General features: G+C 38.9%; 1 protein-coding gene across 3 annotated transcripts in view; it reads left to right on the top strand.

Moving 5' to 3' along the window:
* ClpX (Caseinolytic protease chaperone subunit) overlaps positions 1-15,134 on the top strand; it is a 54,376-nt gene that overhangs the window by 16,583 nt on the left and 22,659 nt on the right. Inside the window, exons 1-2 of one of the 3 annotated variants that reach the window (XM_065239470.1) lie at positions 1,994-2,218; positions 3,910-4,208. In XM_065239470.1, the coding sequence (XP_065095542.1) occupies positions 4,136-4,208 (73 nt within the window). In that variant the 5' untranslated portion in view covers positions 1,994-2,218; positions 3,910-4,135. Of the gene's footprint in view, positions 1-1,993; positions 2,219-3,909; positions 4,209-15,134 lie in introns of those variants that run through there. The other 2 variants (XM_065239471.1, XM_065239469.1) reach the window with 2 other exon arrangements.

Here is a 15,134-nt window from a genome sequence, read left to right as displayed (position 1 = left end):
AGCTTCACAATTCCGCCGGATGTCGCAATGCCCTGGGATCCATAGGAAGGTAGTGTTCGACGGAGCTTTCCGTTGGATCCCTTGGATCCAAGGATGTCTGGATGTCTGGGATGCCAAAGCTGTTAGAACACTTGCAGAGTCCGAAAGGATACAGAGCGGTTTGCTCATTTGCCCCTGGGTAAAAAAGTTACTTTTTTAAGTTAAAAATAAAATAAAATTTAATACATTGAACTGCATCAATACGTAGGTACTAGAAAAGACATCAAAGAACAAGGGTAGGCAATGTTTCAAAGTATTAATTGAGCAATTCCCTATGAATTCGCAAATCGGTTTATCTTTGTATTTTTTGATTTGGTTGAAAATATGCGGAAACATTCCTCATGACCGACAATGCCATTTTGCATCTTAATATCGTTATTTTGAGTCCAGCCTTATTTTTGAAAAGGGCCTGTAGAAAAATATCAAGCTTATCTTCGGAAGATTCGTACTCGAAAACTGTTTGTCCGATCGGTTTGGTGTCTTGGGCAATATTGCAGGTAATAGATGAGACTATTAAAAAAAATATGCACCCTAAAAAAATCTACCCCACCTTTTTTTTAAATTTCAGATAAAAACAATTTTTCTCAAAAAAGGATTTTGGTATTTTTTTATTTGTTGATATGTTTTAGGGGACAAAAATACCATCTATTGCAGTATAGGTCAAGATGGAGAAATGATGGACAAAAAAGTTCTGATTTAAAAAAAAACTGCAATGTTTTTAAGATTTGATTTGAAAAAAAGGTGGGTAATTTTTTTAGAGTGCATATTTTTTTCAAATAGTCTCATCCATTATCTGCAATATTGCCCAAGACGCCAAGCCGATCGGGCAAACAGTTTTCGAGTAAAAATTTTCTGAGGATAAGGTTGATATTTTTCTATAGGCCCTTTTCAAAAATAAGGTTGGATCCAAATTGGCGATATGAAGATGCAAAATGGCATAGTCGGTCATAAGGAACGTTTCTGCAAATTTTCAACCAAATCAAAAATACAAAAATAAACCGATTTGCAAATTCGTAGTGGACTGCTCAATTGCAATTATTGCATACACAAATGATATCAACCTTAGGGTGTCCGTCTTGGCCCGTCTACCGTATTAGTTAGATTTTTTTTTTTTTTCCTTTGGTTTGTTTTTTCCGTCGATCTTGTTTTCCGTGCTGAGCACCAATGCTACCGACGTGCCAGGAAGGCAGCTCCCACACCTGGACCCTACCTATCAACCCATCAACTCATGAACCGGGGACCAACGGCTTTACGTCCCATCCGAAGGAAGGCGTGATCAGAGATGTTATGCCTCAGAACATCCAGGCGGCGCTGACTGGGATTGAACCCAGGCCTGCTGGGGTGAGAGGTAATCACGCTTACCACTACACCACCGGCGCCGTTAGTTAGGAAATTGTGTTATGTTATTTGTTTTTATAATTTAATTCAATTTTTCAACAGAAATCTCCCAACTGGATAAATAAATTGCCTTAATTTTGTTTCCATTAAATACTTCTAATGATTTTCCACCCTTAATTCGTTGATGACGTGCCGATTGCCTCATTCACTGTTGAGTCAATATACCTACTTTTTGGTCGATCAAAGGCACATCAGGCAAACACGAACTTAAGCTCCGTTTCCTTTTGCTTACCGTAATCAAGAAAAACAATAACAAGCACAAAAGAGAAGAGTGCAAAAACCCTTGCGGCAAATTTACACTTCTGGAAATTTGAAGAGCATCAACTTGATCGTTCGATTCAAGTGAGCGCGATCGATCGCTGCCGTATCCTGCGCTGCCTCTTCTACTAAACCAGCCCTAGCATACGCAAATAAAGTGAAGAAGTAAACTCAGCAAGTACACGCCCGTATAATACATAGACTATACTTTATAGAGAAGCACCTAGCCACGGTGGAAAAGAGAGACGGCAGTTGAGGGTTGGCATCGCGAATGTAATCAGTACAGCAGTAAACGTGAATCAACCGTCAAACCGTACGGACAGAAGTCGCGCGCGCACACGCGTCCCGTCCGATCGTTTTTGTTGTTCAACTTTGACCAATATTTCCGTTTTATCTCCTATAGACGAAGGTAGTTATCGTTTGACTGAACGAAGGCGCTTAGTATAGCGCTAAAAATAGGACGAAAACAAATTCAGTGTTGTTTGTGTTGGAATCGCGGGAAGTGAACAAGTGTTTTTCGAAAGTAAGAGTTTGAGTAGCGTGAAATTAAACATATAGTGAATTTGTTTATTATTCAGTTCCAACCTGGATCGGGTATCAAGATCGGCTCTACTTGTTTTCTGACAAACGTCAGTTTGATCGTTCGTTTTTCAAACCCACCTCAGGTTGAGGTTCGCACTGACAAAAAGTTTGGTTTCACACTCGATAATAAACAAATTCGCTAATAGATTCACTCCAGATTTACAACAATAAATGGCGAATACGATGCCAGCAACGATCGTGTTGGCAGTCTAATCTAATGCGGTGTAATTTTGTTTTTGCACGTTTCTTAGTGGTGTGTGGTCTTTGTGAACATAAGCTTTCCTGCTATAAGTTGTTCGCTCCGAGAAGGATAGGGCTACCATGGTAAAATATTGTTTAAAATTCGTTGCAAAACAAAACTGGGCATACCATACTTTTTCGGGATAAATAGTTATCCCTCGTTGCGTACATACCCAAGTAACAATTTCAGTTTTATGGGCGTTCTGTAGACCTTGTAGAATGATATGAATCCTTTTTTTTTGTTAATTACTTTATTTGTACAGGCTCAATCGAATAAACTTTGCAGAGCCAAGTTATCATTTTTATCGAATACACCGTTTTTGGCCAAAAGTTTTTGTTCCTATATGTTCATAGTTTTGAACATTCCAATAGTTTGTATTTTTCGTAAGCTTTTATTATTATTTATAAATCTGGCAAGGACAATTTGAGATTTGTGGGTTTACATTTTTTTTAATTTTTACTTAAAATAAATAGAACTTTTTTATATTTATTTTTTTTCGAAAGACATTATTTTTCTCTACAAATTTATCTCAGACGTTATTTCGATCAGAAATGCCGTTTCCGTACTACATTTTTTTGAAAAATTTCTTGGACGCCATTGTGGAAATCTTACAAGATCCAAAATGGCCGAATTTTAGCAAAAATGTGAATCATTGTCCATAACAAAAAATTACACAGAGTTTCACTTCCGAACTTTATGTTAGTCGTAATTCAGCCTTATATTGACTAGCAACTCTTCCATTTTCTCATACGTCCGGTATGAGACAGGCAGAATCGCATCATCTGCTGCTTAAAGGTAAATGTTCCGAGCGAATTATGATAGCAAAGGTTCTATCCTCAGAATATAGGTTTGTGTTTTTGCTCATTTTTTATGTGTTGCATCAACCTTCGCTCGAGCGCAGCGCTACTGTGTCTGTCGCTTGAATTCAGGCAAAGTTACCAGTCTTCTTGATATGTTGTCTTCGATAAAAGGCAATAAGCGCGCTTGATGATTATTTGGAGAGGGTGCTTAACCCAGTAAGACAGGAGGCACATTTTATGTTGCATTCATTTCAATTCAATTCCAAAGCTTTCATTGCTGGTAGCCCTATCTGTCGTGTGTCCCAGAGAGATGATGGATTGATATACATTCAACGGTTCAATCGACGACGATGTTGGTGAGCTAGGGTGGTGATGTAACAAGGGAAAACACTTCGAAGTATAATCACTTACCGACCGGCAGCGAAGTGGGAAGGTAAATTTAAACCAGGGAGAACGCAATAAGCCAACAATAGACACCACTTTGACGGAGGCTACCGCGACTCGAAGCTTGATGGGCAAGGACAACACCCCGATAACCGCTGTCGCCGTTTCTGCAATGCCATTAAAACACTTTTCTCTATTTCTTTGCAGGAGAAACACCGAAATTCGAAGTACAGTGCATTTGAATCAATCGCGAGCAATTGTTCTATTTAGTAGAAAATTAATACAGAAGAAATCCGCAAATTGTGATCGGTTCCCGATAGTGACAGTGAATTGGATTTGAAAATTTGTGTGTGTGTGAATCAGTGGATTAAGGAAAACAAAATCAAATAATAACAACTGAAATACGAAGCACCAGCCAAGAAATTAATTCGAAATGCGTAGTGTTCGAAGCAGCCTTACCATTGGACGACTGGCTATCTATCCGAGGAATTCCAACATACGGACAGGTGAGTGTCGCTGGTCTTGACCTTGAGCGTTTTGATTCACTACTGCGGTACGATCACCGTGATCTCTAAGTGCTTTACCGCCGAGGTCTCCGAAGAGGTAACCCGTGGGCTGTTGTGGGTTTTAATTACATTCAGCATTTGTTAGGAAATTACGCTAAGCAGCTCAAAGCTCATATTAGGATTCTGTTGACAAACTCGCGACCGCGAGAGCGCGAAAATAATGACTTTGCTCACACTTGGTGCTTGCGATGAGCGTGTGTATGTGTTTATGTGTACTTTAATCTGTTTTCGTAAAAGCAGCAGCCAATGTTTCGACGGAATTGATGAAGGTGGTTTTTGTGTGTTTGTTTGTTTGGCTCAGCATTTACTCAAAAAGATGGAAGCATATCGGAAATGATGGTGCGTTCATTATCGGGAACCAGTTGAACGTTTTTTTTTTCCTCAATGGAAACATCAGCTGATACGTTATCAAAGTGAGTTTTAAATTTGCCCGGTCGATTTTTTTTTGTTTATTTCAATAATTGGTTTTGAACAACCCCTATTGCATTTCATTTACGGTTTATGTTTAAGGTGCAATTTACTTTGATACGTTTTCCAAGAAATCAATCCCAGTTTCGATTTTCGTAGATTTTGCGCGGATTTCCAACTCAGTCTGGATTCAACTAAGTATCAATTTTAATTTAATGCAGGTCACCTTAAAGTAATTTTTTTTTTAACAAGAAGTCACTTTTTCACCCAACCCAAAATAAATTCTTGTGATATAACAAATACAACTGTGGAGTTCTCAATTTAATTAATTAGTTCCCAGTGTTTTTGTTTTTTTTTTCAATTCTACAAAATTCCTTCGATTAATCTTTTGTTATCGACGAAAGGGTGGTTTTCTTAATGAAGTCATTAAAATAATGTTCAAGTATTTGACGGAATCTTCCGAAGGTCCTTTGACCCTTTGTCTGATAGCATCAATCAATCCTACGAAAGCTTCATACATCATTTTATGGAATTTTGTTGATGAAAAAAGTCAGAGGCAAATGAATGTAAATGAATGCACGAAATTAATGTTAATGATTTTCCATGCCTGACTCCACGCGTGAAGTTAACGATTTACATAGTTGGAGATGGTTAACGTCGTTGACGATGACAGGAGCACATACAGTGGTAGAGGCAACAACAGCTGCAATGTCCAAACCTATTGACTAGATGCTTACGTCAGATGGCGACTTGAGTGTGAAACAATCGATAGAACTGTTTACGCACATCTAAGGTACGTGAGCAAATCGGCGATCATCTCTTTTGCCAGTGGTAGCGGGGGCAGATACCCCTAATCATTCCACCCCAACAGGGGAGTTTGGTAAAAGAGATGATCAACCCAATTCGTGCCTTTCTCAAAATTGACCCTTGCTCGCTTTCCACTTTCTGTATACAATTTTCTTTCTATCGTACTCTAACGGAACTATCACTTCTATACTTTCACCTCCTCATCTATCGTATAAAATGACCACTTTAAGTCTGATATTTGAAGTTGAGCATATCCAACTATAAACTTTTACTTGTTTTTGACGTAGGATTACGTCTTTCGGCAACATATTAGGGGTGCAATTTCAAAAAACCAAAATTGGCCGCATTACGAAAAGTGGTCAGGTTTTGACCACATATAAATCTGTCAATAGCGGATGGATTTTAATTCTAAACAAGCCAATCGATTAGAAATTTTGCTACGAATCTGCTAAATTGAACACTTTATTAATTTTCAATAGGTCACTACTGACAATTGCACAAATTCCGACTGTTGCAATAGTGATCAAAATTTTCACCGATTGCCTGCAAACAGCGCATTCCCTAACACAGATTTCAAAATCGTATTCGATCTTGTCTCCTTGTACGGTGCTTATTCAATCACCGTCTGTGGTGGTGTCCGGTCGGTCGTCAACAGCAGCAGTGCTTTCGGCGCGTATCGTTGAATATTGTACACAATCAAAGGCTGCCCGCAAGCAGCAAGCTGCAGCCCACATGAGCGTCCATTCATCGAAGGAGGAAGAAGCCTCACCGCTACTGACCGGGATCCATCTTCGTGAGTCGCTGTGGGCCATCTATGGTAAGCGCATCACCCTCGTTCAAAACAACATACAGCTCGCCAGCCTCATCCATGTTGAACACCCTAATAGCTCAGCATTACTCAACCATGACGACAAAACGGCTCTTTTCAGGACCACCATAAATTATTGTTGTTTAAGAGTTAATTTCATTGAACGTTCGCTCGCCTTGCTGCCAGCCACATCACCCCCAAACCTCTTTGATAATGTACCAAGCATTTAAACGTTTGTGGTCAAATGCGTAACAGTATTGAAGTGGTACATAAAAATTCTCGCAATGACCAAATACCACATGACCATGTCAAATAACCAGAAACACTTCGTAAGGTTTTCTCAAGAACGCTAGAAAAAGCAAAAAATCTCGAATTTATATGATTGATCGCGGATATCTCGCAATTGGAAAAATTTGAGCAAGAAATTCCAACTATCAATATTTGCTTTTTTATTATCTATTGAATAAACCAAAAATTACGTGCGTTTTGTGCACGAAACTGCGTAATTTTGTCATCAGAAAACGAGGTGTTTCCGGAATGGGAAAACTGGTTTCCCTAACACAGTCGCCGAATATTGATACCAAGCACTGAGCATGCCAGACGGTGGGCCTTATTACGGATGCCACTTTACGGTGAAAACTTGTCACTTGTCATCACGGTGAAGTGATTCCCATTTGATTTGTACGGCAATCACGGCTCTTATTCTGAGTATCACTTGCTTATCACCGTGTAGTGACACCCGTAATAAGGCCCGGTACCGATCTTTATTTCTTTTGGTGCAAATTTTAAGCCTCTCATATTAAGAGAATTATGCCAACAACAAAATCTTGCCGAATTCTCTTAATAGAAGGAGCTTAACATATGCATCAAAAAGCATAAACGTAGGGACCGTCCGGTAGGCCCAGATTATGTGATCGATGTGTTTTCCCTAATACATTAATTTCCACACTGCTATCATCTCCATCAAATTTCCACTGCATTGTTACAAACTGGCTTCCAAGCTTCCAACCCATCGGTTCTTTTCCACAAATGACTGATAAAAGAGTTAACTAAAGAGTAAGAGCTTGTATGCTAGATATATCGTCCATGGACTTCGACAGAGCACCTAACTAAGAGAACTCTCAAGTTGCTTCTGAATTTCAACCTATCAAACTTTTTTTACTGATAACGAGTTAAGAAAATAATTCAATATATAGGGGAAATGGCTCTAATGTTGGCCTATGGATCTAAGATTGGGCCCATCGCTAAAAGTCTGTTAATTATCAATTTTATCTAGATGAACGCATTGGGACGGTATTAATTGAAAATTTAGTAGATTGCTGAATTTATGTATGGGCCCAAATTAGGGGCATTTAGGCCGACATTACATCCATTTTCCCTACTATACTTTTACTGTGAAACCAAAATTACCTTTCGTAATCCTACGTCAAATCTACGGTCGTGTCTTGGATACAACCTCTTACTTTTGTTTTTTTTTTTTCAAAAAACTGAATTTGACAGGAATTCCATTTTTGTACTACATTTTTTTGAAAATTTTTACAAGATCACTAAAGTCACTACTATTGTATCACATGCCCACTACCAGCCCTGTAGTTGTTGCTTGATACATTTTAGAGTGTTTCGTGGCAAGCCTTAATCAGTTAGACACGGTATTGTCATGCCGAAGGTGGCGGTTTAAAAAATTTCCGGGTGAGAAATTTGCCTCAAGTAATAACTGTAGAAATTCTTCAAAGGGACCGTCCATAAATAACGTAGCATATATTTGACAAATTTTATACACCCCCTCCTCCCTCGTAGCGTATTTTCATACCTAATACATGGTCGGTCACAAATTCTGAAACCCCCTCTTATGCTACGTCATTTATACATGTCTAATCTAATCTAATCTAACACCAACACAGTCAGTTCTTGAAAGCATCCTGGAAAATGATATATATATATACCTACATCATTTTTCTTGTCTATTTGATATATGTTTCACATCGAAGATGCGTCACACATATCGAAACGGCCAGGCCTACCGTGCAGAATTTAAGGGGCAAGATGATTCAGAAAACATCGGGCCTGTTTAAATCGTAACGTACTTTCCGATTTTGGTAATTATATGGTTGGTTGGTCCTTGGAAGCATAAACGCTAGAAAGGTTAAGTGATGCTCCATTTTCTTCTGATGGTTGTGGCATGAGCATTAACTCTTGTCATAGCCTTTTATGACTTATGGCTATACCGCCATTACTCGCTTTCTGAAAAGAGAAGAGGGAAAGAAAAAGGAGAAGGACAAAGGGAAAAGTATTATGTGAAATCTACGAACATAAACAATATTTTTGATTTGAAATATACAATATAGAAATGCACAACGGCGGTGGTCACTACCCGAGTCTTGTGATGTGATCCTTCGATAATCCTGATTCCCTAGATTGAAGTTGTCACGACTAGGGTTCGGTGGTAGATCTTATACCAGTAGCGCACCACAAAAAGGTGGTCTCCCAACGTTAGTGGTTTGAAAAGATAAAAATTAACAAAATGGAACGAACTCACCAAGTTTAGCCAATTGAACCTGAAGGCTGCTTGACATGTGTTGATGTATAAGTCGAAATTGTTGACGAAGCTTGAAGAAGTTCAACATAAAATAGTCCGGTTTATGGTAGTTGCGCGGAATGTCTTCCGTCGATTTGATGGATGTATGTAGTCGATTTTTGATGTGCATTGGCAAGTCTTTTCGTGGTCAATAGTCAGGTTCAACGCTGCGACACAACGAATAATGGAACTAATTATGGGACGCCTCGTGGAGGTTCTACTTGGCTTCGGAACAGCTTCTCAGCGGCAAATAATATGGACCTAGAATGAGGAACTAGAAATTGTCTTTTGAGGCTGGTTCTGGCCAGATCAGCAACCGATTATAGATTCGGAAAAGTCTCATCAAATTCTACCAGTTACTCAATATTATCCAAAGCCGTCACGAAACTTCTTTCTCCCATTCTTTGCAAGTATGCGACTCTATCGCCACTCTTCTTCTAAATTGTCTTAATGCACTTCACCCAGGTTTTTTACACATTTACGGGTACCTCCGTTTTGCCCACGAATCGGTTCCAGAGGATTCCCTCCTCGACACTTCATTTTTCGGAATGGGTTTCCCTCCACTAGGACACATTTCTAAAGATTTTTTCCCTAAATCACGAACACTAAAATATACTTTTGAAATCATCAACCGCATTTGAAACTTCATAAAATCATACAAATTCACTCGAAAAAAGTACAGCTGTAAAAATAAAACACGTCAACTTTTCATCGCGGCCTACCACGATCTTCTTATGCTACGTCATTTAAGCATGTTCCCAAAAACAATTAGAAAAGCTGAAAGCTCGTGTAAGAGCGTTAAAACCACGAAGAAGAAGACCAAAGTAAATTGAACCTTGGGGCGAATGACGGATGGTTAAGCCACGACCATTTACATTTCAAGTAATGGAGCACACAGACTTAAAATAATACAAAACTCATAAATTCTCGTGACGATCTACAGCAGCACGCACAACAATGATCGATCATTACCCGAAATGCTAAAGTATTGTGAAAGATCATCGCCTCCCAGTCAAGTGCGTTCAGAAGATATGGTGACCGATTTGCTAAAGCACAACCGCAACCCTGATCATATACGAACGTGGCATCTTCACGTAATCATCATGATTAATGAACCGGCTGGCTGCAGAGTGCAGACGGTAGCTGTTTGACATTAACTGTCTCTCTCGCTGCAGTTGTTTGCAATGAGTCTCGTTCCACGCCAAATTGGGTCAATGTCATCCACTCGATCCCTACTGGGAGGGATCACCGAGATAAAAGCACAACACAGCTCCCATGGCAGGACCGGTATGCCATCGGAGGCTCGCTGTTGACATTGCTCACGCAGTTGCATACTCTCTGCAGCATATGTAATGAATATAAGCATTGCGATAATTGGCCGTTTCTATATGGAACTTGAACCACTAAGTCTGAGTGTAGTGAAACTCGTTTTACAGCCTACCTGGCGCATGGCTGAAATGCATCGAACTATGCAAGCTACGACAGTGCACTTCTGCGCTGGAAAACGACCCGCACAGATTGACTTTTAACCAAGGATCTCATATTCTCGCTGACCTCCGGTGGGACAGGGTTTTCGCAAGGCGAAATTCGTCGGTTCGGCTAGAGGTGAGAAATTTGCGTGCACTCCAGTCATTCATGCTTGCGCACTGCCCGCAACGGTCGGATGCATTTGCTATTATTTCCCATCAGACTGCGCAGCACCGGTTCACGCGTTGTTGCATGCTGATAGCCTTGTCGAAGAATTACAATAGCACATACACAATTGCGGGCTGTTTGCATGGGGCTTATGTTCAAGGTCACATTCTGCCAGTCTGAAGGGAAATGAAGAAAAAGCAGCTGGTTTCAAAATATTCTTTTAACCGAATCCGGTGCACGATCCCGAGCACTGGAAACCATAAATGTAGCTACCAACCTTCACCACAGGGTAATAAAAAGAGGCGAAACATTTCGCAAATGTTGCCAATTGGCCTCCCATTTGCCACCTACGATGAGTTTTATAAATCGTGATAAACACCACGAGTTCGACAAGTCAAGTTCGTTGAAGCTTCTTCTATGGCTATTGAGCTGGCCGCGTATGGCCCGTCGGCTAATTATCAATTCCTCGTACGAACCCGCACGACGTCGGTAATAGTGGCAAAGTAATGGCTGCGATGCTGGCTGAATAATCGTGAATTGTGCGTTTGTTTTGGTTTGTGCTATGCGAATGATTATGATTCTTGCATGACCAGGTGGAGTGGCAGTGGCGATTGCCGGTTTTTGTATATAAAAAAAGCTTAAATATGCTCACTCATTGCTGTCTAGGACTGCTGGGATCTCTGTCAATAACTGTAGACAAATTAGCATAACTAATACGTCATTGCAGAAAATGCTGTGCCACGTAGAAACTCTAACGAATTTTATTTATGTCGAATGATTATTGATTGATGTTTTTTTTTTCAATGATCAATCAGCTTGATTCATACCCAAAAATATTAAGCTGCCTAAAAACGGTTAGGTTTTTTTTTTTGTAATTGCTAAAGCAAAACTAGTTCTCCCAATTGGTTCTGTCAGGGATACAACCCTGGATTTTGTGTGTTTTTGATGATATCTTTAAACTGAGATTTCTTCACAACATTGTAAACTTTGCAAGATCCCGTATAGTGTTAGGATACACTCAGCTAAAAAGTTGTGTAACTTTCTTTAAAGGATTTATAATGGAGATTTTTAGCCAACTGGTTAGCTCATCTCCGATCTGAGTAACTGATTTTTCGCAGCTAACGAGGTTTGTTTTTTTTAATGTGAGCTTTTCTCGATTTCGCGACAAAGATGCATACTTGTTTGTCGATAAGCAGAATAATAGCTGAATTGCAGCTTTTCCCAATGTGGGATAAAAGTCTAAAGTAACGCACTAATTTCCATTTGCGTGTGCAAAGGATAAGTAAAAGTTACCTCATTTCGTATAGCGTCTAATAGTTGAAACTAAGTTGGTATGAAATTCCAGCAGTTACTTGAAGTATTTTAGAGAGTTGTTGCAGCTGGCGCCATTACTATTTTTAAGAGGAAATTTTACGTTGCTCTTATGGTTGTTTATTATTAGTGACGTACAAACTTCAAACCAGAAACTTTTTCAGGTCCTACTTTCATGAAATTGAAACAATGTTACGCAAATAAAATCAATTGTTTAGTTAATCTCCATGAAAAACATGAAGAGTTTCGACGATATTTCTTCTCCTGTTTTCTTTTGGTTTCACCAATGGAAAAGACTACCTAGTAGACGATCGATGTGCAAATACGCAAAGTACTCCGCGACAAGCAGTGAGTAATGGGTTACCTGATTAACTTTTTAATGTTGAATTCATCAATGATTATTTTATTTGAAACCATTTTTTTCATTAAATCCTAAACATGAGCATGAGCATGACCGAGCCGAAAATTTGAGCACGTTATTTCGGGACCTTCTAGTCTTAGAGTTACCTCTATGGTAGTAGTGTTGCCATGTGGTACAATCCAGTAGTAGTGGTGTTGCCATGTGGTACACTGAAAAATTGCAATAGCAGGTTAGTCACCAAAGTTTTCGAGCCGCTCCGTCTGTCACTTCGTTTGTGCTGATACGTTCCTTCGAAAAAGTAATCGAGAAATACTTCTTGGGCTGTGTACCAATTGCCGAGTTAAATTTAACTCGTGGTTAAACATGACATTTAGTAAGTTATTTTCAATGTTCGAAAATGCCGGAAATTGATCAATTTCCAAACAGAACTCAGCCACGGGTACCAAAATTTAACTTCTAGTCAGTCCGAAATAACCACGCTCGTATAGCAGGGTTATTCGATAACTCATCTGTCACTTTTAACCACGAGTTAAATTCAACTCACCCATTGCGACACAGCCTTGGAAGTAAAATTAGTTGCCTCTTTATAAATTCAGGCTCTTTAGGTTGGATCTTCATGCGAAATTTCGGTATTGGTAGTCAATATTTCGCGATCAGAACATTTTAGCTTGAAATCCTTCCATTTAATTCTCGGTACATCTTTAATCTATTGATGGAATTAAAAAAATCTTAATATGAACCCTGATGAATGTGGGCGTCTTAGTGGAATACCTGTATAATGAGATTATATCTTATCCCCGACCCGACTTGAAAAGACGATTATATCTCATTATATCTTAATATGGTTTTTTAAGATTTCGTGCGTTTTGTGAACGCACATTCATTATTTTGCATAAGAACACGGGGACGGGGTGTTTCTGTGGTGATAAAAAGGATAAATGTGATAAATTATCAGACGGTACCTCTATTTATGCTTTTAGATTAGCTATGAAAGTCCCTCCTACTTGGAAAATTATGCTATAGAACGGTTTATACAACCCCAGTTTTTTTTTTGCATAATTCTTCAAGCAGGAGGGACTTGGAATGCTTATCTCTTAGCATAAATAGAGGTACCGTCGATTTTTTTTCAGTACTAGGTACTGAAATTCGACAGTGAGCGTTCAAAAGGGCCTACTTGTAATGTTCGATTCTCTTCATCGATTTTCTGTTTACAGCTAAGCGAAACAATTCAAGCTGAACATTGCATTAGGTCCTGAGTAACACTAACAAGATTCTCTTCGTCGACTTTCTCCTTGAATCCACTCGGCCCAGGTATTTTCAGCACACATATCGATAAAAGAAGTTTTTATCTAGCATCTAATACGACAAACACAACAAGAAACGATCCTGTGCTCAAGTTATTAAGGCTGTGTTCCATCTGGTGAATTTTTACTTAAATTTGACAGATGGAAAATTTTCACATAAACCTGCTATTCCAGCAGACTTATTTCTGACAGACAAGGAATCAATTTGACAGACGCTTTCTCGAAAATCGGCTGATGTACAACAGAGGGATTTTCGAACATCTTAATTTATTTTCGAAGTGTCAAATCTAAGTGAAAATTTTCCAAATGGAACACAGCCTTAGTATTTTTTTTTATTTGTTCAATCGGTAGATAAAAGATGTACCGAGAACTTATTGGAGGGATTCATGGCTAATTGATATCATCTCGATCAACTATGAAAATGTTGCATAACATTGATGCAAAATTGTGCACTCCGTTTTTGTGTGTGCATTTATTTTTAGCGTTTTGAAGATGAATCGCTGAGGATCAATCTCATTACCATAGAAGACTTTTAAGAGTACAGATATCAGCTCTCACAAAACTTATAACAAAGAAACTGGAACTTCACGTTTATTGCAGTCCAGTACACAAGGAGTATCAATTTCATGAGTGATGTCACAACCGTCCAAGATTTATGTCCTAGAAATCTTGAAGTGATAGGGAATATCAGCCATCATGACGGTCATTGTTGGACGCTTCAATGAATCACCTGAAGAAAGCCTTACTCATATCTGATTGTCATTTAGGAACCAAATTTAATAGAATATGTTTTCGCATTTTTATGAAGTCCTGAATTTAATCAAGTTTTACTAAGTAGGAAATCCAAAATATGTACATAGGACCGAAATCATAGGTTACTTCTACTGTATTTTAAATCAATATCTAGAAAAAATGCACGAGAATTTCACTACACAGCTTAACGTAGTCTACGTCAACCCTGCGGTCGTGTCTTGTACACAATCCCACCATTGTTGGTATTATTCTTTGGTATTTTTCCTCTTATGTCATGCTGGTCAATACAAAATTTTGGTACCAGATCAGAATTAGGTATTCATTAGTTATTTTCTCCTGCTCGGGTAATGGTGATTACTGTCAGAAACGGACCAGCAAATTGAACATTAAACGCAATTCTAGGAAATACTAGAATTGTTATTTGGAAAGCTGCACTAACAATCTTTTTCTTACGTAAGATTTTTATGAACCCCCCTCCCCCCATCATAAGAGATCGTAAGAAATTTGAAAACCCCCCCTCCCCCCTAAATGCTTACGTAATTATTGAATGGTCCCTTATCCCCTACAAGACTCAACTATGTTCTTGCATTCGGGTGCACACCTTACCGACAGTATTGTTTTTCTTATGTTCTAACTAAAACCGCAAAATTGATCACGCGCGATCGAGGATATTAACTGGAACAAACAAGCTCATCAATTAATCATTTTGTTCGACCATTTTCCACAGAGATGGCGCTGTTCCGCTGGTAGGAAGTGATAAAAATCCCCATATAGAAATTGAGAGAAGCGGGAATAATTCGCTTTCGGCGCATATTCAGGTCAAAAAAGTAAACGACAACCTAAAGAAATTAATCAGGGACTTTGTAGTTCAGTTTTTTTTTCCCGGAAATCATTGTTAAACAAA

Source organism: Ochlerotatus camptorhynchus, unplaced genomic scaffold, assembly GCF_037179485.1.
Source record: "Ochlerotatus camptorhynchus isolate MF236.1 unplaced genomic scaffold, CSIRO-AGI_Acam_v1.1 ptg000055l, whole genome shotgun sequence".
Classification (NCBI taxonomy): Eukaryota; Metazoa; Arthropoda; class Insecta; order Diptera; family Culicidae; genus Ochlerotatus; species Ochlerotatus camptorhynchus.
Note: the sequence above shows the minus strand (reverse complement) of the source record. Positions and strands in the feature narration are given on the sequence as shown.